Raw genomic sequence first — 25,909 nt, 5'->3', positions numbered from 1 at the left:
ACAAGGGATGACTGCTAGGCTTCCAGTTTAGGCACTGAGTGGATGGTATGCCATTCACTAAGTCATGAGACATAGGTAGAGGAGGTTTAAAGGACATTCCGGTAGCTATCGCTAATCGGCAGCACGAATATAGGGCTGGGGAAGGGAACAGAAGTCATTTTTCAAACTGTAGCCCTCAATTCTCTACTCATCACTCCCATCCCTACATCTTTGACTCAGCTGCACAAGTGACACCTGATCAAAGCAGGAGGGCACTAGAACCAGCAGACTAGATCCGAGGGACTTTGGCTAGATTCACTGTTCAAATGCAGCCATCCACAGCGGCTGAACAGTGAGGCAAGTTGGTATCGCCTGATGATGCCAGGATAGTGACAGTCTTAATGACCTGGGGTTACAACCAGGGTGGCCAATCATTGCAGGCTGTAGGATTTGGGCAGCCGAGCCAGTTGGGGACCCCAAAGTGTTAGGAAAATAAAAGAACAGGGAATCCAGAAAATACTGTCTCCACTTAGAGGAAGCTAGATTCAAAGAAGATTGAAACTATGACCTCTTGCCCATTATACTATCCCTGGTTGCTGGATTCTGAGGGCATCAACCTATCTTTCTCCCAGCCACATACCGTTCACAAAGCTTCCCGTGAGAAAGGAAATCTTGCCATTTGCAACAATGGACCTTGGGGGCATTATGACAAGTGAAATAAGTGAGACAGAGAAAACTACATTATCTCACTTAAATGTGGAATCTAAAAAAACACCAAACTCATAGAAACAGAAAGCAGATTTGTGGTTGCCAGAGGTGAAGGGGGATGGAGGGGTGGGGATAGGGGGAATGGGTGAAGGTAGTCAAAAGCTACAAACTTACGGTTGTAAGATTAATACATTCTGGGGATGTAATGTACAGTTAATTTTTAAAGATAGCTGAAGGGTGAGAGAGCCAGAGGGGCTCCTTAAAAGGGGGCCCTTATCACCTGCAGCATAAGGGCAGACTCAGCTGAGGAGCATGCTGGGGACTTAATAAGAGTTGAACTCCAGAGAAACTGGAGTTTACAAAACAATCACACTGGGTGATGTGGATGCTAGTGTTTTTTTTGTGTTTTTTTTTTTTTTTTTTGCGGTATGCAGGCCTCTCACTGTTGTGGCCTCTCCCGTTGCGGAGCACAGGCTCCGGACACACGGGCCGAGCCGCTCCGCGGCACGCGGGATCCTCCCGGACCGGGGCATGAACCCGCGTCCCCTGCATAGGCAGGCGGACTCCCAACCACTGTGCCACCAGGGAAGCCCCAGGTTACTTTTTAAAACAGTGGGAAGATGGGACTTCCCTGGTGGTCCAGCGGTTCGGACTCCATGCTTCCACTGCAGGTGGCACAGGTTTGATCCCTGGTCAGGGAACTAAGATCCTGCATGCCACACAGAGTGGCCAAAAATAAACAAATAAATAAAACAAACAACGGGAAGAAAAAAATAAAACAATGGGAAGAGAATATTTTAATCTCTAATCCTGTTGCAGAAGCAGGTATGCTCAAGCTGCTTAAGAAGTAATGTTTGTCTTTGTGGATACAGTGTAAAAAAGTACCAGACAAGAAAGCAGTGGGAATAACAAATTGAAAAAAAGTATACTGCAAGCCCTATTAAAGGTGATCTCAGGATTCACCTGATGGGTCTTCTGAGTCATTTCCTGACCACTCCCTGGAAGTAAATATTTAAACTAAAGCCAAGGTGATGGTGGTGATGGTGTTAACTGTATAACTCTTCTCTGTTCCTCAGTTCAGTTCTTATAATCTTTTGGCCTCTTGTCATATTGCATTATAGTAACAGACAACTTCTAGCATAGGTAAATTAACCCTACCTGAACGTGTTTTAACCCTACCCTTAGATTCATCATCAAAATAATCTTGACAGTTTATGTCTGTGATCCAGCATCAGGCCCAATTTCTCTAGAGGTTTTATATATATATACATACACACATTCCTAGCCTTAGAGAATTTTGCGACAATAATCAGGCATAATTGTAAGAAATGGGAGTGGGAGGAGGGGGCACAGAGGGTAAAAAGAAGACATTTGGGAGATATTTGCAGAAATAACATAACTCTGGGTAGGTAGGCTTTAATAAGGAAGTCCCACCCTTTCCATTTACTTCTTACATGGTTTTTAACTTATCCTCCCAACCAAAACCAAAAGCAAATTAAGTTACTGAAAATGTATTTACTTCTTGGGATGGAAGTATATCTTTCCTGTTTTCCCTTTTCCATCAGAGGCAGCTCCCTAAAAACCCAAAATACACACACACACACACTCTCTCAAACACAAATAAAACATGCATTCAAGTGACTGTTTTACATTTTCATAACATTTTAACATTTAATAGAAACTATGTACGATAATTTTTTATTGTATCTTACATAAGATAACCACTACAGAAATTTACATAGGTTAGAAGCAAGATGGATAGTTAAGGAGGGCCCAGTCCTGTGGGCTATTTTCTCAGAGGCTATAGGTCAGAGTTCACTGAGGGGAGGGGCTTCAGATTACCCAATTAGGTGAGAAGTGAGAAAAGGCTAAAACAGGCTGCTAGACAGAGATAACCAGCCATTGGGTCCATCAACATCCCTAGACTTGGGAAACAGCATTACAAAACTCTCTCTCCCCTTAGGCAGTCCCAAAAGACTCTCAATCTCAGCAGCTCTGACGGGAACCGCCTGTCTCTCTTCCTTGCCTAGAGTGGGAAGACATCCACAATTTTTGGATACTATTGGTCCCTTCCCCCAACATTTGGTTTGACTACAGCACTCAGTAACCCAGAAGAAAAACAAGGTAGTCCAGGTTGTCCTTTAGTGAGAGACGGTCAGAAATACTTGTTTAAATGGGAAATACAAATCCTCCAAAGTCAACTGGTTCCCAAAGCAAACTATCAACTGACAGAAGTGGGTTCTGGCTTTCCGTTTGCAGTAGCCACTCCACTCTGAGGCAATGGTGCAGAGGCTTTCTCAGAATTTCGAGATCCCTGTGGTCTGCACCCATCTCCAGCCATCTGCATCTGGCCCTGTTAAAAGAAAAGTCACTTTGGTTACAAACTCATTCACTGTGGTCTGAAGCATGAATCTGACTTATATAATGCCCATGTATAGTAGCAACAAGAACAAGACAGCAGATATAACTCTGTGCGGTTGCTCTTCCCCATACTTAACTATCCCTGACCCTCGAAGTCAGAAGTCATTACTTGTAGCATTCCTGAGGCCCTCCCAATGGAAAGGAGAGCTGTGGGTTGTTTCTTCCAAATGAAATAGCCATTCTCTGCTGAGGTTCCAGAACAGCCGACAGATCACAGGAAGACAGTCCTCTGGGCCTCTGTTTGAAACCAACAGCTGTAGTATAACTGCAGGTCTTCAGTCAGGGCCATGAGTGTCCCACCCAAAGCTCAAAGAAAGAAGCCAAATCATGCTGCTTGTGCTTAACTCTATGATGAAAACAATTCCAGGGCTGAACTCTCCCTTAAAGCAACAATTTTCCTACATTCCTTGTCTCAACCTTTTCTAGTTAACTAAATAAATTTGTTCTGCTCTCCCAGATATGGGGACCAGGAGCTAGTAAGTGTTCTCTCTAAGGCCCATCTGGAGAACTGCCATCTGGAGCACCTTTACAGCTAGTGATGACAACCCCAACCCCCAGGAGTACATGCCAGCCATAGCCAGCAGGGAACCCTCTGCCTGGCTGGAGTTATTCTTCACTTGCCAAAATATCCACTGGGCCTTCAGCAATTTCTTTGACAGGATGATCTTCAAGGGTTAGTGAAGGATCAAAAAGCAAGGGTGAAGGAGGGCACTGCATACCGTCACCCACAACATCCAAGTCCTAGAAAAAGAAAGAGAAAAAAGCCTATCAGCAATATCAAGGGAACCAACAAGCTAAAGTTGGCATTTTTCAGCAAACCTCGAAGAATTCTCCCTTACTTCCCTCACCCCTTGCCTACCTTTAAAACAAATAACGATTTCCCCAGAGTGTGCAACAAATGGGATAAGATTGAAAAGCACTGAGAATTTTTCCTTGCTGCCAAATATAAAGCACAGACCACTATAGTAGCTTTAAAAAGCATATTTTTTTTTAAACAGAAAAATTCAGAGGCAAAGGTAGAATTGGAGCTACCAGGGGCTGGAGACAGAGGGGAAGTGGGAGTTACAGTTTAATGAGTACAGTCTCTGTCTGCACTGACAGAAAAGTCCTGGAAATTGACAGTGGTGATGGTTGCACAATGTTTTGAATGTACTTAATACCACTGAACTGTACATTTTTAAATGGTAAATCTTACATTACAAATATCTTACCACAAAAAGAAATATTTAAAAAAAGCATATACTGGGAACTCCCTGGTAGTCCAGCACTTTCACTGCCAAGGGCACAGGTTCAATCCCTGGTTGGGAAACTAGGATCCACGTGACCAAAAATAAAAAATAAAAAAAGGCATATACTTCTAAGACTAACTGTAGTCGACATCTAAGTTCACCAGTGATGAATCTAATATGGACAATCAGCATACATGCAAATTAAAATGAAATATTGCCCTAATAGATTGGACAATATGAGACCACTTGATTAATATTCTGATGGCCACAAAGCAAGCCAGTGAGCAAAAGAGGAAAGGGGATGGGGGAAGAGAGAAGGAAGATGAAATACTCAAAGTCCTTCCGAATGGCCAGGAAATATTTTAGTTAAGTCCCTATCCCCACAGAGAAAAGTCCCTGATTCTTAAACCTAACATATCCAATTGCTCTTTAAGACACCCACACACAGGGGGACTTCCCTGGTGGTCCACTGGTTAAGACTCCGCGCTCCCAATGCAGGGGACCCGGGTTCAATCCCTGGTCAGGGAACTAGATCCCGTGTGCTGTAAGATCCCACACGCGGTGAGGAAGATCCCGAGTGCCACAACTAAGACCCGGCACAGCCAAATAAAACACACACACACACACACACACACGCACACACACACAAAACATTGTATTCTACAGACTACGTTTCTTCCAACTGAACTGGCCATTCCCACAGAGGGGTTGAAGCCAACAGACCAGAGGAAGACACTGCTCTTGGCTCCTGCGTGAAACCAATAGCTACAGCAAACTACTGGTCTTCATTCAGGGTCTAAAGCACTATAAAGGCTCAGACAATATGTCAGACTGACTTTCATCCCTCTGCTGTCTAAGCATCTATTGCTAAACTCTGCTTCCCAAGAGTGAAAACTACCCAAGGGTTTGTACTCTCCTGTGTCCAAGCTACCTTATAGAGGCTCTATGTTTCCAGTAATTGAGCTTCTTGAGAAAAGCTAAGTTCTGTGCTTTTAAAATAAGACTAAGAGTTTGAAATCCTTTCCCTTTCTTTGTTGTGCTGATCACCAAAAACAAGTTAAGGTAAAGAAAGAATACAATTAAAGGACGTGCTGGACTTAAAGCTGCTCAACTTAAGCAGAAACATAAGGAAAAAGATACAGTTGGCTACCTAACATCTATTTCAGATGTGTTAGAAACTTCTGTACTATACACAGAAACCACCATGTTCTCACACTGTTAACTAAGACTGTGAACTGTTTTCTCCGATTCTTTTAGTATGCACAATTATTATGCACTTGATCCTTGAACAATGCCGTGGTTAGGGGCACCGATGCCCACAGTCAGAAATCCGTGTATAACTTCAGTCAGCCCTCTCTGTCCATGGTTCTATACCCTCAGATTCAACCAACTGTGGATCATGTAGACTGTAGTAAGAATTTACTGGGAAAAAAAGCTGTGTATAAATGGACCTGCACAGTTCAAGCCCGTGTTATTCAAGGGTCAACTGTACAAATAATTAACTTGAAATTTAAAAGAACCCATTTAAGCAGTGTGGCAAAAGGTTTCCAAGTCTCAAGATAACAGTGGTACAGAAATTTTTCAAAGAAAAACAGATACTGAAAAGGCTTTCCTCACATATTCAGTGTTGTCTTTTATAAGAATTAAAATTGGGAACAGGAACCTAAAATAAAAGAAGAAAGGATCAGCAGAAATGCCTATCCTAAGAGGAATGAATCAGGACACAAAGACAGAATCCATATTTTGTTCTATGTCAAAATCAGAGCTCAAACAACAAACACAAAAAGAGAGCAAGCTCAAAGTAATAGGATTAAGGTATTAAATTCTTATTTGTCAAATATCCTCGGATCAAAGGACAGAAAACAGGCAAGTGTTAATATCCAGAATGAAAGGCTGAACTTTTACCCATATGAATATCTGATACCTGGTCCTCCCACAAGTAAAGTTACCATAAATTATTAATAAGTATAACAGAAATGATATCTAAGAAAGAACATAGGTAAGATTGCTGGGTGGAATTCATATAATTAAGAAATTATTTTTACCCAGCAAAAGACTAGTTAAATATATCCAGAATTTATGGGAGGACAAAAACTCTTTTCTAAAACAGAATTGTTTCAACATTTTCTGGAGAATTTTTACCTCCAAAGATTAAGAATAAAACTACTTTTTAACGACCAATGTGGTTCATCTAAAGTACAATAATATAAACATAATAGATGATCAAGTACAAATAGCTGATTATCATTTTTAAACCTCTAACAAAGGTCCATCTTAAAAACCCATGAGATTCCCAAAAATAAAGTTACTTCTCATACATTCTTTAAAAAATTCACACCATAAAATAAATATTAAAAGATCTGACAATATATCTTTAAATGTTTAAAAATTAAGATTCCTTAAATGTCACTTTTCGGCTATGATCACATCTTATAATCTCTAATATTTTGTGTTAATATTCTCCAAAGAGCAAACAAGAACATAATCTTCAAACATACTGGAACAGTCATATTTTCTTAGCTCTAGATCATCAAAAGTTTAAGAAAACACTATTTAAAACTAACGCAAAAACAGGTGAAAGGGGAAAAGTAAAAAGGTCAAAACAGCAATGGCTCTAGAAATTAACAGATGAAATAAAAGTTAATAACCAAAAAAAAAGTTAATAACCTAGTACATCTATGTAAAACCCATGTACTAGTTACTACATACGTACATTAATATTTGAAGGGAATTTGGCAATGTAGTGATTATTTTTTAGACCCTATAAATCTGCTTGTTACTAAGTTAAAAAAAAAAAGGAAAGATAGCACCTCTTTGGGTTTTCTTCACATGTAAAATGAAGGGAAGTGGACAAAAATCTGTATCAATCTAGGGCTATCCATTTACTCTCTTCAACATAATCTCATTGGAAAATTCTGGGAAGCACTGGAGTATATAATCTCTAAGGTTCTCATATTCTATGAATCTGTTTGAAAGAAACTTTTTAAAAAGCAATTATAATCAGGATTATAACAAAAATTATAAGTTTGTTATAAATGAAGTGACAAAAATCAAGTTCACTAATACTACAAACAGTATACAACCAAAACAGGAGGGGGCGTAGTTAATTGGCATCAGTTTACTCTTTTTTGGGGCCACTCTGCATAGCTTGTGGGATCTTAGTTCCCCGACCAGGGACTGAACCCAGGCCACAGCAGTGAAAGTGCCAGGTCCTAACCACTGGACCACCAGGGAATTCCCTGGAATCAGTTTACTCTTAGTGCCACTTTTTCAGATATTAGCCTGTCCTGATATATCTTCTTTAGTGAGCAACACTCGAGGCCACCCAAATCTTGCTTCTACCCCTAGGCAAACAATCTTGCAACCTATACTGAATTTTCCATTTAGATTTGTCACTTTAAATATGTCATGGTTATATATTAATACAAGACACCTTTATTATGAAATTCAGAAGAATTATCTTCAGAATAAATAATGAAGACCTTTATCCAAAAGGCTAAAGATTAAGCAAAGTGCCAAAGATGGAATGTCAACTGATCTCTGAAGTGAATGATATAGTAGGGTAGTGCTAATTAGGGAAACATGCAATCAGAGATGGGTTTATGTGCTGGGACCAATCAAGGAGCAGACTGAAAAAGGCAGAGTAGTGTACACACTTAGAAGGCTATAAAAGTAAATATTTAGGGAGATCACTGTTGTTCTGGTCCATTCACAAAAGAATCTTTAATAACATATCAAAAATGAAAAACAATATGCAAAGCTAAGTTTAGAGTCATTTTTAGGGGGGGACACATTAATCTGAAAATGAGAACTCTTATAGGGCCAAAACACAAATTTACATTGTCGAGTAGATATCAGAATTCATTTGTATTATTAAGATTCAAGCGAATTACTTACCTTGTGGATGGGCACCAAATTTCCCAGCTACACAAATCCAACCATAATCTTGACTTTCCAATTTCCCTTAGTTTAAAATTTCCCTTATCATTCCCTCAGAAAAAAAAAAAAACTTCTGGGGCTTCCCTGGTGGCGCAGTGGTTGAGAGTCCGCCTGTCGATGCAGGGGACACGGGTTCATGCCCCGGACTTGGAATATCCCACATGCCGCGGAGCAGCTGGGCCCGTGAGCCATGGCCGCTGAGCCTTCACGCCTGGAGCCTGTGCTCCGCAACAGGAGAGGCCACAACAGTTAGAGGCCCGCGTACCGCAAAAAAAAAAAAAAAAAAAAAAACTTCTGTAAATTTAAACTGTCTCTAAATGAATATGTTAACATACAAATACAACTATACACATATCATTTCAAAAAACTTATCAAAGTTGTTTTTTTTTTTTTTAACCACAAAAGACTAACCTATTCTCACCAGTAATAAATAAGGCCTTGCCTCAAGGGCCAACCAGAGCAGAGCTTCTCTAACTTACATCACTGAACTCCAGAGGTAAACTCTCAGTGGGCTGAAGCTCAGCAGCACTCAAGTACAGATCCATGGGGCCGGCTTCCAGATCGTCTGGCACAGACAGTACCTGCTCGGGCTTATACATCTGAGGAGGCAACTGGAAATGCAGTGGGCAGCAGGGATCCTCAGAGAGGCTTACAGGAACTGGTTTGTTGCAGGGTACCTCTTCAGACCCCTGGCAGCATTTGAAGAGAACCTGATTCGTGTCCTGACAAATATCTGTAGAAAAACGGGTCAAGGGAAATAAAATGGATCTATTGGAGGCACAAAAAAGGAGGTGTCTGCCATGTAAAATTCAAGGTCTGGACAACACATGATATTTGGTTACATTTGATACAGAACCAAATGCAGGTAGCAATTTTTAAAGTTACTTCTCAAATTGTCATTTACTAGCATAATTCTAGCTCTACCAGTAATGTAAAACTAGTCCCCAACCTCCATTTAAAGCAGAGACACTAATCTTGTTCTCCCTATGAGGGTCAAATGCAAAACATTTCAAAACATAGTGCTAATAAGCAAACAGCAGTAACTAGAAATCTAGTACCTATTCAAAAGAAACATGTCATGCTAAATGCGAATAGCTTGCAGAAGCCCCTACCAACCCCTTCCAAGAGTCAAGAGATACAATGTTGTTTCTGCTGTTAAGCAGATGGGCAAAAACTTCCTCAAAACTTTTTGAACCTTGTTTCCAAAATGTTTACATGATACATTTGTTTAAAGCAGCAGGGTGTTGGGGAAAATAGAAGCTCCAATAATAGTAACTAGGGATCCTATCCTGACAGGAAATAAAATTAAATTTCCACACACACACCCTTTTTCAGGGGGGTGGTATCACTGGAGTCCTGTTATGATCCCAAAAAGAAAGGGAAGAAGAGCACTTCCCTGGTGGTGCAGTGGTTAAGAATCCGCCTGCCAATGCAGGGGACACGGGTTCGAGCCCTGGCCCGGGAAGATCCCACATGCCGCAGAGCAACTAAGCCCATGCACCACAACTACTGTGCCTGCGCTCTAGAGCTCACGTGCCACAACTACTGAGCCCGTGTGCCACAACTACTGAAGCCCGCGTGCCTAGAGCCCATGCTTCACAACGAGAGAAGCCACCGCACCGCAACGAAGAGTAGCCCCCACTCGCCGCAACCAGAGAAAGCCCGAGCACAGCAACAAAGACCCAATGCAGCCAAAAGATAAAAATTAAAAAAATTTTTTAATTTAAAAAAGAAAGGGAAGAAGAAAACAACTGCTTATGGCGCATGGAAAGAAGTACTCCAGGAACGCTCCAAGAGCCCTAACAACTTCTCTTAAGGGTAGAAGCAGAAAAGGGCTATATTTCCAAGTTGGCAAAGAAGTTCTGTGGGATGAATCAACATTGAAATCATGATTAGATAACAAAATTCTGATTCAAGTCACTCTATAAAATACATTTTACTCAAGTTTTATCATTTCCTGAAATCTTAACTACATGGTTATTTTCCCTAGATTAATAGACAACTATTATTTCAAACTTGGGCCTATTTTTTAAACCAGAAAGCAAAATTTTCTGTAAACTGTACCCAGGATTATGGAAGTATAGGTAATTTTTATCCCCCAAATTTTAAGGTAGTTTTTTGAAGTTAACAAATCTAATGTACATTATAAATTTTAAACCAAATAAAACCTCTTGAAGAAAAGCCATTTTTTTCAATACATTCCTTAGAACTTGATAAACTCTAAAGCAGAGTTTCATAGCATTGCCACCACTGGCATTACGGCTATCTGTGCCCTGTAGAATGTTTATTAGCAGCATTCCTGGCCTCTGGCCACTAGATGTCAGTAGCACACCCATCAGAGTTATGACAAAACAAAAATGTCTCCGCACATTGCCAAACGGTACCAAGTGGCCCCGGTTGAGAACCACTACTCTAAAGAACAGTATATAGCTCAAAGTAAACAAATAATTATTCAATAAAAATCAGCGCTCAAATGAACAAACATGAATCTGATGGGAACAATCAGATTTGCAATCTCTATGTGCTTAAGAAGCTCAATCTTATTTAAATTATTAAAATTTTCAATGTGAATCCATTAAATTGTTTCAACTGGAAACTTTTTCATGTAATTCGAAGGATTTTCACAAGTCTCTTATTTATTTAATATCACCGTATCCTTGAAAAGCCCTCCCCCATCCTCCTCCACCCCCTTTCCTTTCAGATAGGGACAACAGACAAAGAAGGGAATGGTTGACCTACAACTAGAGTCTGGGTCCTTCACTTTCAGTCCAGTGGTGTCTCCATTAGACCAGAGTAAAGAGTTAACAGGTCACCAATGGCAGTCGCATCTTTCTCTGGGATAAGGACTTAAGGAAGGGTAAGTGACTTAGGCAACTACAGAGTGGAAAGGAAAAGAGCAAAAAGAGAAAAATAATACTTCCCTTCTCTTTTTCAACTTTGCTTTTTAAAATATTAATATTCTAATGAACTATCTTGAGCATAGTGCTGTAAGTCTAAAATACTCCTTAATATCCATAAACTGGGTTTTTTGCCTTATAAAGTAATTCAACGTCACTGAAGAAAACCTGAAAAGTACAAAGCAGAGGGAAAAAGGGCATTCATAACCCCACCATCCAAAAATAGTCACATTTCTGTTACATTCCCTCCTAGTATTAGTTCCATGTAATTAAAACACACTCTACCGAATTCCATATTCTATTTTTGTCACTATCAAACATTTTCCTATGTCATTCATAAATTTTGTTAAATATGTTTAATTCCTGAACATATTCCATACTATGCTGTGTCACAATTTTCCTCTCTATTCCCCATCTCTGAAAATTTTAAGGCTCTCTCCAGTTGGAGGAATTCTGTGTAACAATATTCGTCTGTATTTGATTATCGTCTTAAAGTAAATTCTCAGAGGTGACGTTATCATATCAAAGAATATGAATATCGTCAAACTGCTTTCTAAAAGCCTGTGCCACTTTACAGTCCCACTGGCAGAGTTCAGAAGGGCCCATTTCACCATTCCCTCACAAACTTTTGGAACTTACTCATTAAATCTCATACATAGATAAGTGTCAAAGTTATAGATTAGGGAATTCCCTGGCAGTTCAATGGTTAGGACTCAGGGCTCTCACTGCCAGGGCCCAAGTTTAACCCCTGGTCCAGAAACTAAGATCGCACAAGCCGTGTGGCACAGCCAAAAAAAAAAAAAAGTATGGATTAAAAAAACTTCCTTGTTTTATTTCTTATTTCACTTATTTATAGTAAAGGTAAATACTTTTCAACTATCAGCCACTTCTACTTTTAATCTGCCCATAGATAGCCTTTGCCCAATTATGTTTTGAGCATTTATCTTTAGTTTTTAATTACTCTGCACAAGAATTTTATGTATTAAGGACAGTAATCCTTTACCAGACATTTGTTACAATAATTAATAAATTGGTAAAATATTTAATAAGCAGAATAGAGAAAAAATCAGTTTTCCTTTCAAAAGAGCAAGAAAGTCTTCCTTCCCTTTTTATTAAAGAAAATACATTTTACTTTCCAAATATTTGTATATCTTGCCAGGCAAATGAAATCCAGCAAGATTTATGCCTTTCATATGATGAAGATCACCATATTTAAATAGTGCATTTACTGTGAAAGTAACTTTCTCAATCAATGTCCACAGATGCACTTTCACAATTCAATATACAGCTCAAAAAATTTTTACAGCCCAGTAGTAAATGTAAGTTTCCTGTTTGAATGAAGTCTAAAATACACAAGTCAGGGCCCTGACCATAAAAGGATAATATTCAAAGAAAGATCACATTTCAGAATCATCCGACTGTTTTTGGATCCTCAGCAATTTTTTTGTAGTAATTAACAGTATTATAATTCTAATGAATGAGTTAAATCAGGGATCTCTAAATTTTGGAATTCCAATATTAATCAACTACAAGTATTAGCCCATATCTATCACCAATGACTGAGATGTTTCTTTCTAATGAATTGACCATTACATTTCCAAAGTTCTGAAATGGCCAACAGACCATAGAAAGAGACTTCTTTAGGCTCCTGCTTGAAACCAACAGCTTCAGCAAACTGCTGGCCTTGATTCAGGGCCAAAGGAAAACAAAGACCTTCAATTAACTAAACTATCACAGATCCCCACTAGCCTTCAGTCTAGCTAGCAAACTGAACAGAGCAAAAAGATACGGGTAAGGCAGTGTCTGGTCATTGGAAGAGACTGATTGGAACAACGAACATCATCCACAAAGGCCAAGCACCTCTGACTGGAACGAGTGGTATGGGCCTAAAATAGAGAAAACAGGTCAAAATAAATTATCTATGAAAACACTTACTCATATAAGAAAAGTGTATCCTTAAAGCCTAGAAACTTGAACATTTAACAAATTTATTCACCAATACTATGCAAAAGGAAAAAAAAATTTAAACCTCATGTCCAAATAATGAGTCAACCATAATTCGAAATACAATTCCTCCATATTACAAGTGTGTGATACACAGCCTAATGGTTTTCAAACTATTTTGTCTTTTAGCAGAACCCTTTTTAAATCGTAATCTTACATCGAGCCTCAAAAAATAAAAAAGATAAAAATGGAATTACTCTTTTTTCTTAATTTACTAATTTTATTTTATTTTTGGCTGCGTTTGGTCTTTGTTGCTGGCTTTCTCTAGTTGCATCGAGTGTGGGCTACTCTTTGTTGCAGTGCGCGGGCTTCTCATTGCGGTGGCTCCTCTTGTTGTGGAGTATGGGCTCTAGGCTCGCGGGCTTCAGTAGTTGTGGCACACGGGCTCAGCAGTAGTGGCTCAAGGGCTCTAGAGTGCAGGCTCAGTAGTTGAGGCACACGGGCTTAGTTGCTCCATGGCATGTGGGATCTTCCGGGACCAGGGTTCGAACCTGTGTCCCCTGCATTGGCAGACGGATTCTCAACCACTGTGCAACCACGGAAGCCCAAAAATGGACTTACTCTTACTGACGCAGAGACCAGGGGCTTGAGGAACAAATTTAAGAATAATCACTTAACTCTGCTTGTCAACCTTACTTCCTGACCTTCACTGCTCCTATTATTCTACCTATCTTTCTGCCTTCTAAAACAAGAGTCCCAATCTATTAGGCATTCTGTGCCTGTTTCTGAACTGAAGAATTTCTGAACCAAATAACTTAGAAATCTATGGCAACCCTTCAATATGCAGATGAAAATAGAGTTCAGTTATCAGTGCAGGCACAGAATTGATCAGAAGGGAACTAAAACCCATGTCTCTGCACTTCCAGATAAGTGCTCTTTTCAATATACCCCACATCCAGTAAGTTAGATTTCAGAACCAAGACTGTACAACAGTGTTTTGACAATTACCCTAACTCTGTAAATAAAACAAATGTAACACCTTAGAGGTATATACAAAAATCACCTGTTGGGCGGCACCATCTGTGGCCAGCATTCTGCGCTCCTTCAGCTGCCTATGTAGTAAGGCTTCCACTCCATAGCGCTGACGATACCGCCGAAGACATTTTAGACGCTTTAAGTTCTCTCGTTCTTTGGCAAGAAGTCCCTCTGGGCCAGTCAGGAGACTACTACCTAGAACGTCACAACAGTCAAGATGTTATCTGCTAAGCAACCAATCAAGGGTGCGTCCCCAAACTAACAAGAAGAAAACAGGGAAATCTGCCCATACAACAGTTTCAAAAGCAAATCCTTCTCCAGTCCAGGTAACAAGACAGAAGTCTAACTACTACCAAATTCACATGTTGAACCCACAACAGCTTATTGGAACTGGCATAAAACTTGCCTAGAGCTTCATGTTCCACTTTGCGATTGTGTAAGTAACGTCGCTTCTTCTCTTTGAGTAGATGCTGAAGTCGTTTAAACTGGTCAATGTACAAAGACTGCAAACGAATAAGCTTCTCACGCATAATCAGGGCCACTTCTTCCGCTGTGTAGACACCAGCATGCCTAAAATAAAAGAGACAATTCAAAAAGAATAAGAAAGCACAACAATAAAACCCAAGCTTAGAAGGAAAAAGGAGCAAAGGTGAGACTTAGATTTGCTATTCAACAATCAGTCAGTGCTGAGACAATCACCTTATTAAACAGGAATGATTTCACACAGCATTTTACCATTCAAGTTGTTACTCAAAAACAAAACAAAAGAAAATTCCCAAGAATGGAAACTAATGTATGATATTACAATATGGGAAAGGGGAAATGTTTCATTATTTTCCCCAGTAATTTGCGTTATGTTTAAATAGGAGTAAAGATATAGAATACTCAAAATTTTTATTAATCTACATTCTTGTTCCATTTAATAATTTAATACAGAAAAATCACTTACAGTCAGGATAGCTTAAAAGTGTTTAATTTAGTAGCATGTATCTCAATACATTTTATTTAAAGCACAAAAGATAACAATTATGACTTCTAATTTAAAAATATACTCGTAGGGAAATACACTGGCGGTCCAGCGGTTAGGACTCCGTGCTCTCACTGCTGAGGGCCCGGGTTCAACCCCTGGTCCAGGAACTAAGATCCCACAAGCCACACGGCCAAAAATAAATAAATTAATTAAAATTAAATAGAAATAAAAAATAAATAAAAATACACTTGTATTTTGGAGTTTACACAGGCCCTCAAAACACTGGTCACAATGGCTAGTCAATGTCCTCAGCTCATTTTGACAATATTCTCAAAATATATACCCTGGAGTAACCCTTTGCCAAAGATCTAGATCCACATCAACTTTATTAAGTTTTGCCACCAACTATGAATCAACAGAACTTAAAAAAAAAACTTATTCTAGTGATTAATGAGGTCGCATAAGCAAATCAGTTAAATGTCAGTTTAATTAAAGACTGGTTCCTGCCTCTGATTTAACTCAAAGTTTAAGGGATTAACTGCAAATTTAAAAGATTTTTGGTTCCATTTGTCTTATGTGATCATTATATAAACAGAAAGAGCAAGCTAGATATATACCCTGACTTGCTATTTTCATATTTTGACTGAGTAAAAATTATTTGTTATTTAAAAGGCAATACACACAAATTACATACTAATTTTAAATCCAAAAATATGTGCTCTTTAAAATTTAACTCTTAGGGCTTCCCTGGTGGCGCAGTGGTTGAGGATCTGCCTGCCAATGCAGGGGACACGGGTTCGAGCCCTGGTCTGGGAAGATCCCACATGCTGCAGAGCGACTGGGCCCGTGAGCCACAACTACTGAGCCTGCGCATCTGGAGCCTGTGCTCCGCAACAGGAGAGGCCGCGACAGTGAGAGGCCCGCGCACCACGATGAAGAGTGGCCCCTGCTCGCCGCAACTAGAGAAAACCCTCACACAGAAACGAAGACCCAACACAGCCAAAAATAAATAAATAAATAAATTTCAAAAAAAAAATTTAACTCTTAAATCACTGAAATACACAGAATTAAATTATTAACTTTAGGACTGAAAGCAAGTAATCTCTGCCAAAAACTTTTCCTAAATATAAATAGGAGACAAAACTACCTGTGTATAAGAGAACTACAACTACAAAGTACTCTGAAATAAAAATAAGTGAAAAGAAATTAAGAACCAAAACATGAAAAAAAAACCCAGCAAATTACAGAAATGACAAAATCTAAGACTATCAAAAAATGTGAAAAGGTTTTAAAAATATCTAATGTCTAAAAAAGGTGACTAGGTTATTCATATTCAGGAAAATGGGGCATGTCTGCATTAATATGTCTGTACCCCCTAAAATACTGAGGCCTTAATCTAATACCAAGTTTGTTAAAATGAAATTAATTTCATTGTACCCTGTCAGAAGAGAATGTAACCAATGATCTGGGGACTATAATTTATAAATGGGAAGCCACTACAATTAGAATTTACTACAAATCATTTGGGGCAGGGGTGGGAGAGGATGAGCACCCTAACTACTATGAACGCCTAGTTCATGTGACAAATGGATCATTTGTTTAAAGATGGATGTCCCAGACATTCACAGCTAGTTATTAAAGTCATGTACTAATTCTTCTTGCTCTGATATACACAAATATAAATCTAGGATTTATTATTAGAATTCAACTTCAAAAAAGAGAGTCACCTTATATTCCATTAAATAGTGTCTCTTCTTAAAAGTGCATTCTCTCAAATTTCTTCATTTTGATAACAATGATGAAGACTCAATAACCTGAAATGACCTTTACCAAAACAAGTTCTGGATGCGTGTAGAGGTCATATGATAAAACGTACTTTTTAAATAGGGAAAGATTTAACAATTACTCTTAAGCTAAAACGTCACCAGTGTTGGATGTTGCTGGAAACAAGCTTTTAAAGATTACTTTTTACAAAGCAATTAAGTAAATGATTATTTTGAGAGAAATCACATCTATGTACCTACAATGGGGAAAAATATGCCAATAATAATTCTAGTTAGGATAAAATCTCTAATGACATCATCATAAACAATTCAAAAAGAACCCTTTCTGAAACAAGCAAGTGAAGATATATGCTATAAACTGTTAATGATTCAAAAATGATGACAAAAACATTGGCACTGGGACTTCCCTGATGGCACCGTGGTTAAGAATCCACCTGCCAATGCAGGGGACACGAGTTCGATCCCTGGTCTGGGAAGATCCCACATGCCACGGAGCAACTAAGCCCATGCGCTACAACTACTGAGCCTGCGCTCTAGAGCCTGCCAGCCACAACTACTGAAACCCGTGTGCCTAGAGCCCGGGCTCCGCAACAAGAGAAGCCACCGCAATGAGAAGCCCACAAACCACAACGAAAGTAATCCCCACTTGACGCAACTAGAGAAAGCCCGCATGCAGTAACAAAGACCCAACGCAGCCAAAAATAAATAAATAAATAAAAATTAGCACCAAAGATGAAAATTCTTAATCAAAAGAATTTCATTAAATACTTAAATATAAGATAATATGTAACCATATTAATGAATTAAATATTGTAAGCAGACAATTAACAACTCTATTTACATCTCTAAAAATGCATATACGTATAGTACTATTTACTCCCGCTGGTGGGGATCTCCAGGTATGGAGGACCAACTATGGGACTTGAGCATCCTTGCATTTTGGTACCCGGGTCAGATCCTGGAACCAATCCCCCTCAAATTATGAGGGACAACTGGATTTTAGTTGGTCAAAATTTTTTTTAAATAGTATCACTGGGAGAATTAAGGAAAGCCTTATATTTAGTTACCTAATAGTTGAGCACATCTGGGGCTTTATTTTCCCCTTTGAATGTTCCTTTTAAAGGAAACTAACATCAAGTACCTAGTCCTTTTAACATTTATACTTCTCATAAAATTAACTGGTATTTCGGTTTATACAACAATCTCTTGTTAAGTCTCTTGTTAAGATTAGAATGAATGTGTCCGCTAGAGACTGATCCACTCTAGATTACTACTGACAAAATCCAGTTTCTGGACCTTCAAAACTGAGCATTTACCATACCAAAAGACAGTCACTCTGTGACCCTACAGTGTGTTCACCTCCTCAAAGAAGCAAGTTCGGCATTTCTAGAAGCACAATGGAGGAAGGGGGAAGAAAAAAACAACGTATATATATTGCTTGCTATAAAGCTTCTACTGTAAAAGAATCCTGCTAGAAACAAACATTCCTTCTCAAACTACTTAGATGGACTCTCCAAACAAGTACTTCCTGAATAGCTTACTACATCGAGATTACTTAAATAGATGAAATTATTCTACTCAGAAAGTGTAATCGTAAATGACCTCTTATAAACTTCAGAATCCAAGGAATGAAGAAAATGCTATTCTAAGAATTTGTCAAACACAGTCAAGTCTAGAAATTCATTACCCCTCCCACTATTCAGAGTTCTTCCACCTGAACTGTCAGTGAGAAGTGTCATGAGATGGAGATCAGAAAGAAAACAAAAACTAAACCCAAACCATGAGACATAGAAACATGAGACTTTTGAGTGGCAATATGTCTACAACTCCAAAGCGAACATGGGATAAGTAAAGAGCTTAGTAAGATATAATTAGGTTGATTACTCACTTCTGGGTTTCTAAATCAGTTTCTCCTTCTTAGGCATGAAACCAAAGGAAGCTCCTGAACACCTTTTAATTTTTCTTAAACAAATAAATTAATTAGACAGAACTTTGCAAAAGGAAGTAGTTATTAAAATATAATCACTTTATTATTCCTGAGGTTTAAGCCAAGAACCAATTCACATCAATTTTCTCTTCTCTAACTGATCTCCACCCACCTCCCACTCCTATGTCCAAGAAATCTATTTTCTCCCCTACACTTTCTCATGTGTAGAATGTGATGTCCCAAAATTTTCCCAAATTACAAGACTTCTAAAAAAAGAATCAAATCCTACCCTGAAGCAAGATGGTGATGAACAATGACACTTTAATATGCAGAAGCTATTTATTACTGCTCACAAATAGCTATCTTCAACCCTCCTAGGTTATTAATCTACTAAACAGCATGCAGTACTACATTCCACATACTAACTACTAAAATATTTAAAAGCCCTATGTGGAGTTACAACTTACTTTAGGGGATCTTCTTGATCACTGTCTATGCTATCAGCTTCACTGTCAGGGTCACCTCTCCATGTCTGATCCACAGTAATGGGTTCCTGCTCCCCATCACTCCAGCTGTCTTCATCTGAGGCAAGGAAGGGAGAGCAGCCATTAAGACTTCCCACCTCTGTAACTCCACCACACAAAACTAGATTACTTAACACATCAACCCAAATCTTAAAATTAAAAAAGCTTAGTACAGAGGCACTGACAAACAAAAATGGCTTAAGAAAATACATCCCAAGTATGAATACTTATAACACAAATGAGTTAACCATGCCCTCAAAGGGACAGAAAGGCCAACTCAAAATTATTGTTTCCAGAAATTACCTTACCTAGCAAAGATGGTAAGTATAAAAACAGCATTGAAGGAAAGAGTCAAACTCAGGATAGTAAACCTAAGCACCCACTACTTAAAACCAAACAGAATGGTGAACAACATGGCAATCCTGAATTCTCACCAAATTGCCTACGAATTAACAATAATATTGTACTATCAAGTGCCACCTATGTTCAAAGCACTGTGCTAAACCAAATTAAGTTCTTTGTTAACTTTTTTCCTCCTCTTTCATTCTGGGAGAGAAGACCCTTACCCAGAATTCGGCTGGCTTCACTGCGGCTACTTTCGGGAGTCTGAGAACCCAGCTCTGTCTTGGCATATGAGCTCAGTTGGCATAAGAGTGTTTCACCCACAGGCCCTGTACTGGTCTTCTTCATTTGAGCATGAAGTGCAAGGGCATTCCTACGGGCATGTTCAGCACAGAAGGACACCCTAAGGAGACAAAATATTAACATTTTATACTCTGGTTCTCTCTTAAAAGAGTTCAACTATTTTCACAGACACTGATCTTTAGATCATTTTCAGGAAATTAAAATGACTATTATCTTCATTTATAAATTAAAAATGCCAGCAAAGCTAAATAATTTAACTGGCCCAAGGTCAACTCATTTGGTATTACTAATGGGAAATACAGATAGCATAACCTAGTCGTGCTCCATCCATCCAACAAAACATTCCATCTCTAAAAATGCTGACATCATTTCACAACAAATCAAAGAGATTCACTTTCATCTTTCAAAATTGGTTCTGGAAGACAACATTTTACTTCAGTATCAATCCACTGTCGGTAATAAGATGTAGGACACAATTTTAAAACCAAATGATATATGCAGAATTATCTAGCCAAGTTATGTTTCTGCATAGATATTTTTGTTTAAATGATGAAAGCTATAAAGCTTTTCCCAGAAAAATACATATATATTAATACGATTTTGCATTATTACCTAAGGTTCAAGGACAGCCAAGAGTCGTGGAACCTAGGGTTAAAAATAATCCTTATTTTACAGATAAGGGAAAAGATCCAAAGAGATAACAAAGTGACCCAACTGGGAGTTGTCTCCTTCCAGTTTTCACCATTTTTTAAAATTTTCGAAGGATATACCCCATAACCTCAATTTTACAAGCACGTGACATAAAAAACTAGGCAGCTATTTCCAACCCACATCATGCCACATCCTCCTCTCACTTAAAAACTTAAAGTACAAACGACAGATATCTATACATATATACCCATCTTTCTTCTCAGGCTTTGGGGCAGCACTGGGACATCTTTTTCCATTCTTCGTAGATATATAACTACACTGCTTGAAAGGGGCATTCTTGTCTTCAAGTATATGCTTAATGCAAAACTCCTGCCCCTCCAGACGAGGTTGCGAGCATGGGCGATGAGTAAACGAACAAGATAGGGGCTCCTGAGACCTGGGCACTGGGGTGATCCTCCCCCGACTGGTCGGCAAGACGTGGATCCGAATCCTGTTCATACCAAAACCTGCAGGGTCACACAAAAGATCAAAAAGCCCTTACCCTTCCCGAAAATTCCTGCTCCACGATATCTGGGCAGGCTGCGCGTGGCTTCTAAAAGACAAGCGGAGGTCACGCTACTTAACTCCCCTCCGCCCAGGTCCCCCCAGGCGTTAGTGAATTTGCCTCACCTCAACTTCCCAGTCCAAGCCCGCCCCCCACCCCGACCACCTCCAGGCTGAAAGCATCTCAAGGGCTCGCACGGCCACGGCACGAGGGCGAAGCGCCAGCGCCGGCCCCACGCGGCGCGGCAAACACGCAGGGCCACCCGCCACCCCCGCCTCCGCGCACGCCGCCTTTGTCCCGGCCCGCCTCAGAGCTCACGGCTGGGCCCTGCCCATCCTCGGCGGCCCGTGCAAGCGCCATTTTGTCCTAAAGCTCCGGGCACCGGAGAATCTGGGTTCTGGGAGCCTAGAGGAGACTGACCCTGACGCTGACTTGAGGCAGAGTAGCAGCTCGGAACGGACAGACGGGGCAAGGAGCAGCTTAACCGCAAAGGCGAAGAGCAAGGGCCGCCGCCATCTTACCTTTGCAGCCGCGCCGCACTGCTTACGGTCTGGCAGCGCCAGTCGCTTCTAACCATTCCTCTCCGGGCTCCCAACCGCTGATTGGCTACTGCGCCTACAACTCTGTGTTACCATTGGCTACCTATCAAGCCTGGGAGGGCGGGGCGCTGAGAAAAGGCGCGGCTGGGTGGCTAGAAGAGCTGTCTGTCAGTAACTCAGCTCCAGAGAGAGTGAGGCGGAGGGAGCGCGGTCTGTGGAACGCGCTCACTGAAAGCGGATGACTTTCCGTCTCCCATCATCGCTGGTGTTCAGGCCGCATTTGGCCTGTCTGTGGTCCTAGGCCGCGGCTACCTCACCACCCCTAAACGGTAGGTACAAAGTCGACATATAGAGGCCAAAGGATCACTGTACATTTGACTCTCAGTGTTTACAGGAAAAGGCTTTAGTTTTGTGAACAGTTTACTGATGGAAACATTTTTTGAGTGTTTACTAAGTCTGGGAAATTACATATATAAACATTTAATTTTCAGAACAATCCTAAGAGGAAGAAGCTATAATCTCCATTTTACAGCTAATGGAGGAACAGAATGAGCCCATATCTAGTAATTAGGGGAAGATGGCGAATTTGAACCCAGCCCTCATTCTTTATCCCTTTTATTCCCTCTCATATAGCGAAGAGCATTGATTGAGAATTAGGAAATATGAGTTCTCGTTGAGGCCTTGATTCTCTAAAATTCTCTACAATTCCATGCTAAATAATGCAGGTATATAGAAATGGCAGACACAATCCCAATTTTATCATCCTCTAAGCATCTTTAGTTAAAAGCATCTCTCCCTTCTTTCATCTTCACCACGCCTCTGGTAGACATGAACCAACATTTTCTCCCCATAACCCTTCTGGATTTTTTTTGCATCCCAGCCTTCCCAAGCTCTCACCTGCTGTCAGTTTCATTTAAGTAAGCTATTTCTCCATTACCAATGAGCAGGTGAGCGTGGTTCAGCGGTGAGCGTAGAGAATCTACAAAGCTGGAGAACAGCAGTTTAGGCATAAGAAGTGATTAAAACCGAAATGGGTAAAGGAGAGCTTATACCTGCCGTTTCCCAGAGATTAGCGCAGTCCTAGAAGGCCCTTTCATGAGATTCATTCATTTATTGAGCACCTAAATGCCAGGCACTGGGGATACAGAGAGAACAAGAACAATAAACCTGCTCTTTCGGAGTAAACATTCTAGAGTAGTTTGGGATTGTGGACGCAATACAGCCATTAAATAGCAGCTATGAGTTATATACATAAGCAAACACTCCAACCCTCAGAAGAGGTACAAAGACATTTGTTATAAACACTCTATAACTCAAAACTAGGAGAGGAAGCCACATTACAGAAAATATGGGAATTTTCAACCAAATGCAGTGATATCAAAAAGGAACATTAAAGCTACTATAGGGAACAATGTAAAGAGGCATTAGGGACTAGATAGAGATGCAACAAAGGCTTTAATTAGAGCGTCTACTGAAGGTCTTGGGGGGAAAAAATCTTTCTGCTAAGCCCAAAACAGACCCAAAAATGCTATTTAGAACCACTTCCGGACTTCCCTAGTGGCGCAGTGGTTAAGAATCCGCCTGCCAGGGCTTCCCTGGTGGTGCAGTGGTTGGGAGTTCACCTGCCGATGCAGGGGACCCGGGATCGTGCCCCGGTCCGGGAAGATCCCACATGTCGCGGAGCGGCTGGGCCCGTGAGCCATGGCCGCTGAGCCTGCGCGTCCGGAGCCTGTGCTCCGCAACGGGAGAGGCCACAACAGTGAGAGGCCCGAGTACCGGAAAAAAAAAAAAAAAAAAAAAGAATCCGCCTGCCAATGCAGGGGACACGAGTTTGATCCCATATGCCGCAGAGCAACTAAGACCAGGCGCCACAACTACTGGGCCTGTGCTCTAGAGCCCACGAGCCACAACTACTGAAGCCCACGCACCTAGAGCCCATGCTCCACAACAAGAGAAGCCACTGCAATGAGAAGCCCTCGCACTGCAACGAAGAGTAGCCCCCCGCTCGCCGCAACTAGAGAAAGCCTGCGCATAGCAACGAAGGCCCAAAGCAGCCAAAAAACCCCAAAAAACCACTTCCTTCTAAGTGGGGGAGAGATATTAAATGGTCAAGATATTGGCAAATTCTTTGTGCTTTTTAACAAAGTAGATGGCTGTTTTTAATCCAATGAACACTTTGCTAGCTACTGAATAGGTTAAAGTAGACCTGAGGCTGTTCGTAAACAGCAGTTAGGAAAGATGAATTCTTAAAAGAGAATTTTTAATTCGGACTTTTGGGGGCTAATCCCAGAGAAAAAGTGTGTTTGTGTGAGAGAGAGAAAGAGAAGAGTTAAATAAATGCCAAAATCCTGCACTTTATATAATCCTCATCTTTTTTCCTTCCAGTTTCTTGGGCCAAACACTGGGAGTCATCCTCGACTTCTCTTCCAACCTTAGAGCAGATCCTACTGGCTCCAACTTCAAGATATGTAACTTCTCATTACCTTCAGCGCTTCCAACCTGGTCCAAGCCACTCTCATCTGTTCCCTTAATTATTGTGAGAGTCTCCTTACCCTTGACTCTATATAGGCCATTTTTCAACACAGAAGCCAAATGAACATTTTTTTTTTTTTTTTGGCCATGCCTCACTGCTTGCAATGGTGCAGGATCTTAGTTCCCCGACCTGGGATTGAACCCGGGCCCTGGCAGTGAAAACGCCAAGTCCTAACCACTGGACTGCCAGGGAATTCCCCGCCAAATGATCATTTTAAAACCCAAGCTAGATCATGTTACTTCTCTACTCAACACTTGTCAATGGTGCTCCATTTCACTGTCTTTATAATGGCTTACATGGCCCTACTGTATCTGGCCTTTTGCTGCTTCTCTAACCACATTATCCTACTACTTACTCTCTCCTCCTCACTCAATTCTATACTAGCTACACTGGCCTCTTTGCTCTTTCTCAAACATGCCAGTATCTTCTCACCTCAGAACCTTTGCACTTGTTTCCTGGAATGATCTTACCCATAAATATTCCTGTGGCTTGCTCTCTCACCTCTTTCAGGTCTTTGCTGAACTGTGATTTCGTAAGGCCTTCCTCCCTAGCCATCTTATTTCCCATTTCAACAATCCTACTTACCTACATGCACACACAAAATCCCTGTCCCTCCTTCCCTGCTTTACATTCTCCAAAGTACTTATCATCTAGCATATTATGTTTTACTTGTCTCCCCTACACCTAGAATGTAAGTTCTATGAGGGCAAGATGCTTGCTTTGTTTACTGCCATATTATCATCTATAAACAGTATATAGTACTTGGTAGATACTATTTTCTAATGAAGGGATAAATGAAAAGCAAGGAAATGCCTGAAACTACTTTTCAGAAAAGATGAATCTAGTTTTCAATTTTAACTTGTTTTCATCACTGTGATTTTTTGGTTACCTGTTGGTTTTGAGTGTTATGTGAAATTAAGAAAAGGGGTTAAGATTCCACAATGCAAAAAAGGTAGCACAAGTAAGACATGTGACAATCCACAAATCAAATCAATTCAACAGAAGTAGGCCCCCCAAATCAATTCAGCAGAAGGAGTTGACAGAGCTAGAGATTACAATAAATACAAGCCTCTAAGGGAATCCACAGAAGTCACAGAAAGGGCTTCAAACTTTCTACAGAAAGTTGAATGATAGAGATCAAGTCAATCTTATTGGCTCTCAAGTGTCAGAGAGACCAGGATGACTTAGGCACTCATCATAAGATGAAACCTAGCTCTATACCAGTTAGTTTAACAAACCTCTATAATTGGGGATCCAGCTGTTTGGAAGTTTACATTGATTTATACCTCATCTATTGCCAAGGATGACACAGTTGATATCTCTTTTAACAAAAGCAAATCACTATGACTTTATAATAAATTTATAATATCATCCATTCTCACATCATTCATTTACTACTTCTCTATTCTTCCATTCAAACCAGACCAAAATTCCTAAAACATCAGCAGCTTCCACAAGTTTCAGGAGAGGCACAGCAAACAAAAATCTTAAGTTGTCTTATTTCAGAAAATGGAAGGACGGAATGAACAGAACTCAAGACTCAAGTGATTTTTTTTTTCAGAAGTGTCGAACATTCTGTTAAATTTCTTTTGTTCCTTTTAGAGTTTTTAAACTATAGCTACTCCTAACTTTTTTTTATA

At 40.1% G+C, this 25,909-nt stretch overlaps 1 protein-coding gene and 3 non-coding genes across 4 annotated transcripts; all 4 read right to left on the bottom strand.

The window, feature by feature from the left end:
- Positions 1-2,331: 2,331 nt before the first annotated feature.
- Positions 2,332-21,798, bottom strand: KANSL2 (KAT8 regulatory NSL complex subunit 2). Its single transcript, XM_060113514.1, has 10 exons — positions 21,719-21,798; positions 20,901-21,159; positions 19,924-20,102; positions 19,301-19,415; positions 14,555-14,722; positions 14,181-14,343; positions 12,963-13,059; positions 8,756-9,009; positions 3,730-3,849; positions 2,332-3,040 (listed from the first exon to the last, which is right to left on the bottom strand). Exons 2-10 carry the CDS (start codon positions 21,149-21,151, stop codon positions 2,909-2,911), a joined length of 1,479 nt encoding a protein of 492 aa, XP_059969497.1. The 5' UTR covers positions 21,152-21,159; positions 21,719-21,798; the 3' UTR covers positions 2,332-2,908.
- Positions 3,261-3,397, bottom strand: LOC132499637 (small nucleolar RNA SNORA2/SNORA34 family). Its single transcript, XR_009533875.1, has one exon. It is a non-coding gene; the product is annotated as a small nucleolar RNA SNORA2/SNORA34 family (small nucleolar RNA).
- Positions 5,005-5,136, bottom strand: LOC132499639 (small nucleolar RNA SNORA2/SNORA34 family). Its single transcript, XR_009533877.1, has one exon. It is a non-coding gene; the product is annotated as a small nucleolar RNA SNORA2/SNORA34 family (small nucleolar RNA).
- On the bottom strand, positions 12,736-12,872 carry LOC132499636 (small nucleolar RNA SNORA2/SNORA34 family). Its single transcript, XR_009533874.1, has one exon. It is a non-coding gene; the product is annotated as a small nucleolar RNA SNORA2/SNORA34 family (small nucleolar RNA).
- Positions 21,799-25,909: the final 4,111 nt, after the last annotated feature.

This window comes from Mesoplodon densirostris, chromosome 11 (assembly GCF_025265405.1).
Source record: "Mesoplodon densirostris isolate mMesDen1 chromosome 11, mMesDen1 primary haplotype, whole genome shotgun sequence".
Classification (NCBI taxonomy): domain Eukaryota; kingdom Metazoa; phylum Chordata; class Mammalia; order Artiodactyla; family Ziphiidae; genus Mesoplodon; species Mesoplodon densirostris.
Note: the sequence above shows the minus strand (reverse complement) of the source record. Positions and strands in the feature narration are given on the sequence as shown.

Excerpts from the sequence above, each read along its gene's own strand:
- KANSL2 (XM_060113514.1), bottom strand. The coding sequence starts at position 21,151 with ATGAACAGGATTCGGATCCACGTCTTGCCGACCAGTCGGGGGAGGATC. Across the intron at positions 9,010-12,962 it reads GACCAGACACTGCCTTACCC|ATATTTGTCAGGACACGAAT; the intron begins GTATCTTTTTGC and ends GTTTTTCTACAG. Across the intron at positions 3,041-3,729 it reads AAGGCCCAGTGGATATTTTG|GGCCAGATGCAGATGGCTGG; the intron begins GCAAGTGAAGAA and ends TTCTTTTAACAG.